At 48.9% G+C, this 9,192-nt stretch overlaps 1 protein-coding gene across 1 annotated transcript in view; it reads left to right on the plus strand.

Annotated features, from left to right (window-relative positions):
* LOC140455286 (uncharacterized) overlaps positions 1-9,192 on the plus strand; it is a 207,344-nt gene that overhangs the window by 71,598 nt on the left and 126,554 nt on the right. Inside the window, exon 8 of the mRNA XM_072550032.1 lies at positions 7,823-8,281. Coding sequence (XP_072406133.1) covers positions 7,823-8,281 — 459 coding nt within the window. The remainder of the gene's footprint in view (positions 1-7,822; positions 8,282-9,192) is intronic.

Consider the following 9,192-nt stretch of genomic DNA (forward strand, 5'->3'; position numbering starts at 1 on the left):
TTAGAGATCGGGAGCAAATGCTGGCCCCACCATGAACATCCAGATGAACAGCTGAATAAAGCAAAAAGGGCATTGGAGAGACTTGTACATGAGGATGAGAATTTCACATTGACATCCTCACTGGGAAAATCAGAAATACAGTAATTCAGTGTGCTGTCTCCTTGGGATTGATGCAAATCTGAATAAATGGGCTCGAAGCACCACAGGAGCAGAAACTAGCTCTCTCTGTGTGAAGGTGTTTGAAATCAGCAACTCTGCACAAATGCAAGTCTGTCTCCTCACAGATCTTGCCCACTGCTTTCAATTCTTCTGTACTTTGACTTCTGGCTTGCACTTTACGATGTGGGTCTTGTTGTTTCAATTCACTGAGCGAGCAGAGGGAAGTGAAAGAGGAACTTGTATATTGGCCTTCCCAGAATTTGCTGCTCTCTTGTGACCTGCGTCGCTTTAATGCCATTCCAATGGATGTAGGATTCTACCGTCAGAGCTATCCATCTCACAGGGAAGAAAGAGCCCTCTGTCCACCGTGGCTGATAGTTCCAAATACTCCACGTTCCAGACCACTTTCTGCTGTCTGGATCTTGGCACGAGCCACAGATATTTGGAGCATGCTTGCAGAGTCTGGAATATGCTTCCGAATTCCCTGTATATGCTGACCTTTGGTGAGGGTCCACCCTGGAGATCTATCTTGTCATGTCCCCTTTGGCAGTCTGATAGAGACCATTTAAATCTGGGCATCTCTCCACCCCAATGCACGTTTCCATTCGTGCCATTGACACGAGGATAGGTTTTTTTGCATCTTCCAGGACTTTCCATAGCGTGTTAATGACTGTTGGAATTTGGGAAACACAGCAACTAATCTGCTCACGGCAAGGTGACTTACCCCACAACGTGACATTGGCAGGACAGGCTGGTTCAGTGATGGTGGTTGATGGTAGCTAGCCAATCAGTTACATCCACCTGAGAGAGGCAACAGGGCTTTAAGGTTTAATACCTCATCTAAACACAGCAATGCTGGCCGTGCAGCCTTAGCTCCTTACTGCACAGGAGATCAGCAAGGCACATCTCCAGTGGGACTCAGATCTAGAGCCGAGATTATCACCAATGGAGCTGTGGCTGATTTAGATTCAAAAGCTTTCGCCATTCAAATATTTTCTGAATTGACCATAGAGTGTGTTTGACTTCTTCCTTTGTTTAATTTGCTTCATTGTTTGAAATGCATGCTGTTGTGACAATGCAGAATCAGGTCTTCAATGAGAGAACAGATCTGTATGTGCTCAGGTCAATCACCCTTCACTGTCCAGTATACGTGCAGCACTCAGTGACTCACTCATAACCCAGATACTGCCATGGGGTAACTCTAACCTTGACCTTAACCCTAAAGCTTCCTTTCAGCTCAACATGCCATTTCTGTTACCATTAAATAACGGCTCATCAAAGTGACATCAGAAACGCAACATGCATGTGAAAGATGTACTTATCAATCCTTCTCAACCGCTTCTAAATTTCTGTAATGGCCTGTTTAAACTGTGTGATAAATTGACCTTGCAAAATCTTCCATTTCATTCTGATAAATACAGTGGACACCAGGTTAACACTTACAGGCCATCATAACCACAGCTGAGTAATTTCCATTCATTCTCTTCTTTGTGAAAACATCTCATAACTTCAGACTCCTTACACAATGCACACCGTATCCAGCAGTCCGATATTTTTGCCCATTGTGTGCTGGTTCCAGAGATAGCCTGGTCGTGAGGTACACAGATGATGTGAACTTTCATTCCCATGGGATGGAGTCAGCCCAAGCAATGGTTAATCCTATGCACACACGTTCTAATCTCCAGGAGGAGGAGGAGGTGTTTTCAATAAGTAAGCAGGTGGGGAGGGCAGTTTTATTATTTTTAACATTTGTATGTGGGATGTGCCAGCATTTATCATGTATCCTGCCCCAGAGAAGGTGGTAACAAGTCATCACTTTTGGTCACTGATGTCCATGAGAGGTCAGGACAATCACAGCGCTGATCCAACTGTATGGCGCACTAGGTAATCTCAGTGCGAGGTTTACAGGCGACCAGATTGCTGTGGGACTGAAAGCCCAGAGATGGTGTATTTCCTTCCCTACAGAAGGGTGAACCAGATATGTGTGTTTTTTCCAACCATCCACAATGGTTACATGGCTGTCTTTAGCTTTTTATTCCAGATTCTTATTCAGTTTGAATGACTATTCCTGGAGTTGAGCCGATGTTCCCAGAATGTGAGCCTGGAGTCCTGGATGACTCGTCCAGTGCCATTATTGTTATGCTATCTCTTCCCTCACCCCCTCTCCCAATCCTGTCCTCCCCACCCCAGGTTATTGAGGTTTGTGTGAAACAAGGTGAATAAGGATCAGACACTATTACACTACTCAGCTCAGGACTGGAATCTCCCTTCCGTGACCTTGTCCTTTCATCCATTGGCCAATACCATCTCAGCCAAGCTAACCACCAGTATGTTGCAGTAAAGTCTTCTTGTTAGTCAAACAGAATACCTCAATCAGACCGCTCTTGCTTCAACATGTCAGTTACACGATTTTAATCCCTGCTGGGTGCTTAGACATCTGTCAGTTGGCAGCAGGTCCTGGAAGTAGATGTGAGAAGCAGAATCAAGCCTTGTTCCTCTTGCAATATTGGGCCCACACTCTCTAAGAGGTGGACAAAAAGCCTGTTATAGAGGGCCCACCAATACAGAGAGGTTGCTTTATGCAGATGCTGACAGCAAGGCAGCCAAAAGCAGCAGATATTCTACCTGAGGTCACAGAATGCTGGACAGTGTTACAGTGAGAGGTGTGTGATACAAGCTGCAAAATAACATGCTTTGAATTCCTCAAATTTCTGTCCCTGTCTGAAACAAAATTGATAGCAGGTTATAGTGTTCGAGTGAAAGTTATATTACAGAGACTGTGTCGTAGTGAAGATTGTGTTTCAGAGGGTGTAGTACAGTGAATATTGTGTTACAGAGCGAGCAGAACAGTGAAAATTGTGTTATAGAGTCTGGTACAGTGAAGATTGTGTTGCAGAGAGTGTAGAACAGTGAATGTTGTGTTACAGAAAGCATGTTACTGAAGGTTATGTTACAAAGAGTTTATTACATGTAGTTTGTGTTGTAGAGAGTGTGCTATGATGAAGATTACAGTAGAGAATGTCACGGTGACATTGTTTTATAGAGTGTGTGCAACACGCAGGTTGTGCTTTAGAGAGGGTAGGAGAGCAAAGGTTGTGTCAGATAGTGGTGCAGTGAAACTTGTATTCGAGAATATGCTAAAGTGAAGATTGTGTTATAGACTCATACAGTGAAGTATGTATCAGAGAGAGAGTGGTATAGTGGAGATTAAGTATAGAGATAGCGCAGTGAAGATCTCATGACAGAGAGTATCACAATGAAGATTGTTATACAGATTGTGTAACATGAACATGGTGTAATCAAGACAATATGTTACATCTAAAAGATGGTCTGTTTGAATACAGACTGGTGATAACTGACTTAATTAAACGTTGAAAAGCACTGATCATGGAGAACCTTAGAGGTGCAGAATCTCTGATAAAAAGCAGAGGCTAACTCTGAATTGGTTGTGGATTTCAGAGTTAAGCAGGGAAGCTCTCAGTGTATCTCAGGGATGATTGCTGACCATTCCATTGTCTGTTTCTCTCTCCAGGTTGTTCACACCTAATTCCCAGGAACTGTTCACTTTGATTCATTTCCCTGCCTTTTTCCTTCAGCAGCTCTGAGGAATGAATCGTCGGACATTGGGCACGTTCAGGCAGTCATTCTCTTCCTTCCAGTTCTGTTTATGAGACAGTCCAGGAATCATCACGATTTCCATTTTGTTTTCCCACAGCAATTCCCATCCTTCTGTTTCTCCTCCTCCTTTTCATTTCTACAGTTTGATATCCCGGATGTTGTCATTTTCTCTGGACTTTATCAACCTTTTTAAAATTATTTTGAGAGATGTGTTTGGTAGTCAGTATTTTTGTTCACTTGGGACCCCATCTCAGCTCCTGCCTTTTCCATCGAATCAGTCAGTGAAGTCTGGAAGTGCCGGATGGGAGTGGGACAATATTCCATGAGGGGAGGGTGTGTCTTGTTTAAAATCAGCAGGATGACAGCTGTGTTACAATGAGGGAAGAAAGAGGAATGTATTTGAGCTTTGTTCCACTTCCAGGAACTCCCCAGCCTCCTGTGGAACGGACAAAGCTGTTTCTGTGTAACGGTCTTGTTTTGAAGGTGACGCACAGTGAGGACAGATAGACCCTCGATGGGAAGTAACCCCTTAATGTAAACCCCATCACACCAGCTCAATGGGTCAATGAGTCTGTTCAAGGTAGTCAGAGGCCAATGGGTCACAGTGATCAGTGGGTCAGAGATCAGTGGGTCACAGTGATCAATGGGTCAGAGATCAGTGGGTCACAGTGATCAATGGGTCAGAGATCAGTGGGTCACAGTGATCAGTGGGTCACAGAGATCAGTGGGTCACAGTGATCAGTGGGTCACAGTGATCAGTGGGTCAGAGATCAGTGGGTCACAGTGATCAATGGGTCGGAGATCAGTGGGTCACAGAGATCAGTGGGTCACAGTGATCAGTGGGTCACAGAGATCAGTGGGTCACAGTGATCAGTGGGTCACAGTGATCAGTGGGTCAGAGATCAGTGGGTCACAGTAATCAGTGGGTCACAGTGATCAGTGGGTCACAGAGCTCAGTGGGTCACAGTGATCAGAGGGTCAGAGATCAGTGGGTCACAGTGATCAGTGGGTCACAGAGCTCAGTGGGTCACAGTGATCAGTGGGTCACAGTGATCAGTGAGTCGGAGATCAGTGGGTCACAGTAATCAGTGGGTCACAGTGATTGGTGGGTCACAGAGATCAGTGGGTCACAGTGGTCAGTGGGTCACAGTGGTCAGTGGGTCACAGAGCTCAGTGGGTCACAGAGATCAGTGGGTCACAGAGATCAGAGGGTCTCAGAGATCAGTGGGTCTCAGTGATCAGTGGGTCACAGTGATCAGTGGGTCTCAGTGATCAGTGGGTCACAGTGATCAGTGGGTCAGAGATCAGTGGGTCACAGTGATCAGTGGGTCGGAGATCAGTGGGTCACAGTGATCAGTGGGTCACAGAGATCAGTGGGTCACAGTGATCAGTGGGTCACAGAGATCAGTGGGTCACAGTGGTCAGTGGGTCACAGTGATCAGTGGGTCACAGTGGTCAGTGGGTCACAGAGCTCAGTGGGTCACAGAGATCAGTGGGTCACAGTGGTCAGTGGGTCACAGTGATCAGTGGGTCACAGTGATCAGTGGGTCACAGTGGTCAGTGGGTCACAGTGGTCAGTGGGTCACAGAGATCAGTGGGTCACAGTGATCAGTGGGTCACAGAGATCAGTGGGTCACAGTGATCAGTGGGTCACAGTGATCAGTGAGTCGGAGATCAGTGGGTCACAGTGGTCAGTGGGTCACAGAGGTCAGTGGGTCACAGAGATCAGTGGGTCACAGTGATTGGTGGGTCACAGAGATCAGTGGGTCACAGTGGTCAGTGGGTCACAGTGGTCAGTGGGTCACAGAGCTCAGTGGGTCACAGAGATCAGTGGGTCACAGTGGTCAGTGGGTCACAGAGGTCAGTAGGTCACAGTGGTCGGTGGGTCACAGTGATCAGTGGGTCACAGTGGTCAGTGGGTCACAGTGATTGGTGGGTCACAGAGATCAGTGGGTCACAGAGATCAGTGGGTCACAGTGGTCAGTGGGTCACAGTGATCAGTGGGTCACAGAGGTCAGTGGGTCACAGAGGTTAGTAGGTCACAGTGGTCGGTGGGTCACAGTGATCAGTGGGTCACAGTGGTCAGTGGGTCACAGTGATCAGTGGGTCACAGTGATCAGTGGGTCACAGTGGTCAGTGGGTCACAGTGATTGGTGGGTCACAGTGGTCAGTGGGTCACAGTGATCAGTGGTTCACAGTGGTCAGTGGGTCACAGTGGTCAGTGGGTCACAGTGATCAGTGGGTCACAGTGATCAGTGGGTCACAGTGGTCGGTGGGTCACAGTGGTCGGTGGGTCACAGTGGTCAGTGGGTCACAGTGATCAGTGGGTCACAGTGATTGGTGGGTCACAGTGGTCAGTGGGTCACAGAGATCAGTGGGTCACAGTGGTCGGTGGGTCACAGTGGTCAGTGGGTCACAGTGATTGGTGGGTCACAGTGGTCAGTGGGTCACAGAGATCAGTGGGTCACAGTGGTCAGTGGGTCACAGAGATCAGTGGGTCACAGAGATCAGTGGGTCACAGTGGTCGGTGGGTCACAGTGATTGGTGGGTCACAGAGATCAGTGGGTCACAGTGGTCGGTGGGTCACAGTGATCAGTGGGTCACAGTGATCAGTGGGTCACAGAGATCAGTGGGTCACAGTGGTCAGTGGGTCACAGTGGTCGGTGGGTCACAGTGATTGGTGGGTCACAGTGATCAGTGGGTCACAGTGATCAGTGGGTCACAGTGGTCGGTGGGTCACAGTGATTGGTGGGTCACAGTGATCAGTGGGTCACAGAGGTCAGTGGGTCACAGAGATCAGTGGGTCACAGTGGTCAGTGGGTCACAGAGGTCAGTGGGTCACAGAGATCAGTGGGTCACAGAGGTCAGTGGGTCACAGAGGTCGGTGGGTCACAGTGATCAGTGGGTCACAGTGGTCGGTGGGTCACAGTGGTCGGTGGGTCACAGTGATCAGTGGGTCACAGAGGTCGGTGGGTCACAGAGATCAGTGAGTCGGAGATCAGTGGGTCACAGTGATCAGTGGGTCACAGTGATCAGTGGGTCACAGAGGTCAGTGGGTCACAGAGATCAGTGGGTCACAGTGGTCAGTGGGTCACAGAGGTCAGTAGGTCACAGAGGTCGGTGGGTCACAGTGATCAGTGGGTCACAGTGGTCGGTGGGTCACAGTGATCAGTGGGTCACAGAGGTCGGTGGGTCACAGTGATCAGTGGGTCACAGTGGTCGGTGGGTCACAGTGATTGGTGGGTCACAGAGGTCGGTGGGTCACAGAGATCAGTGGGTCACAGTGGTCGGTGGGTCACAGTGATCAGTGGGTCACAGTGGTCAGTGGGTCACAGAGATCAGTGGGTCACAGTGATCAGTGGGTCACAGTGGTCGGTGGGTCACAGTGATCAGTGGGTCACAGTGATCAGTGGGTCACAGTGATCAGTGGGTCACAGTGGTCGGTGGGTCACAGTGGTCGGTGGGTCACAGTGATTGGTGGGTCACAGTGATCAGTGGGTCTCAGTGATCAGTGGGTCACAGAGATCAGTGGGTCTCAGTGGTCAGTGGGTCATAGTGATCAGTGGGTCACAGTGATTGGTGGGTCACAGTGATCAGTGGGTCACAGAGATCAGTGGGTCACAGAGATCAGTGGGAGACAGTGGTCAGTGGGAGACAGTGATCAGTGGGTCACAGTGATCAGTGGGTCACAGTGATTGGTGGGTCACAGTGATCAGTGGGTCACAGTGATTGGTGGGTCACAGTGATCAGTGGGTCACAGAGCTCAGTGTGTAAGAAGATCAGTTGGTCATGCTTTAATCGGTTAAATTCTGCCCAATCTGAAGCCTCCTGGTGTTTGAGCCAGTGTTTCTGTCCCTCTGTGGGATTGAGGATTGTGTGGAATGGGAGAGAGAGAGAGCAGTGTTTCCGTGAGGCTGGGCAGGATGCTGCTGGGATTACCGTAGAAAAGTGGAGTTCCGAGGGGGGTTGTGAACACTCAGTGAGGAACAGGATCATTTGCTGCTGCTTGTCAAACAGCTACTTACCTTCAGCTCTATCTTAACAGAAGGTGGCACCCAGGGCAAACTGGCCAGAGGGTACTCATCACCCACAGAGGCTGCCAGTGAGAACCAGCTTGTCCAGAACATCTCGAGGACCATCTCCAAGAAGATCATGGCTGGGGAACTCTCTGCTGCTGATGTCGGCCCAGTGATGTGGTCCGTCATTCGGCGTTATCCGGCCTTTCCCAAAGAGGTCAGGCGCTCTACCAAGGTGCTTCTCAATATCCCAAATACCGGAATCCCCCGAGTCAGTTCCAGGTCTGGGAGAGGACCAGGGAGACACAGAGGATCCAACGTGGTTGGCTCCCCTGCAGTTTCCCCAAAGAAGCCTAAGGGAGGAGTTGCTGGCTCTCCCGGAGACCGGGAAGCCATTCCCATTCCCATTCCCCAGCAAACCCACAATGGAACCGTGAGCCCTCCCAGCACCAGGACGCCTGAACCAAACAAGCCGGAGATTTCTGGAGGTATTTAAAATCCTGCAGCAGCTTGCTAGCACTGTCTCACACACAACCTGACCGCGGTTTCAGTCTTGCTGAGTCAAAACATTGACCAAACTCAAACACACAACATGTTTGCTCAATGCAGAATCAGAAAAACACAGCACAAGGTTACAGCACAGAAAGGGTCCATTTGGTTCATCATTGTGGTACTAGCTTCTTGCAAGACAATGCACTTTGTCCCATTCCCCCCTCCGTCTTTTCCCCAGAGCCCTGCAATTCTTTCCTCTTCAGGTTCCAATTCTCCTTTGACTGAATCAGCTTGTAGCAACCTCTCACATAACACAGTCTAGATCCCCACGTATCCTCCTCTGACTGTTGTTCCTTTCCAATCAGTGATGACTGGTTTGCGGTCCTTCTGCCAACAGGAACAGGATTCCCCTATCACCTCGTTCTGGACCCTTCAAGATTTTGAACACTGCTCTCAAACTATCTCTGAAACTTGTCTGCTCTGAGGCCACACCAACTCCTCACTAACTAATATAAGGCCAGCAGCGAGTTGACAGACTCGATTGGGGTTTTCTCCCCAGCTACCATTCCGAATTCCAGCAATCTGTGCCCCTATATCCCCAGCTCCCTCGGCATCAGCCCCACCAGAGAATCCGTGCCCTTTGTTTCACATTGAGGAGAGTTTTATCTGGTGCAGAAAGTTGCTGTGATTTTGAGGGCACTGCTTGGAAACAAATTGACCTTTCAAAGTGGAATTGGATGAACATTTCCAAAAGGAGGAATTGTAGGGCTCTGGGGAATGAATGTGGAATCTGATAGCTCTTTAAAAGAGCTCTTCCAAATGGACCAACAGCTTCCTTCTGTGACCTATCATTCAGAGTTGGTCATGAAGGGATCAAATGGCTAATTTAGTCAGCCTTTCTTGTTCA

The sequence above is a fragment of the Chiloscyllium punctatum genome, chromosome 30 (assembly GCF_047496795.1).
Source record: "Chiloscyllium punctatum isolate Juve2018m chromosome 30, sChiPun1.3, whole genome shotgun sequence".
Lineage (NCBI taxonomy): Eukaryota > Metazoa > Chordata > Chondrichthyes > Orectolobiformes > Hemiscylliidae > Chiloscyllium > Chiloscyllium punctatum.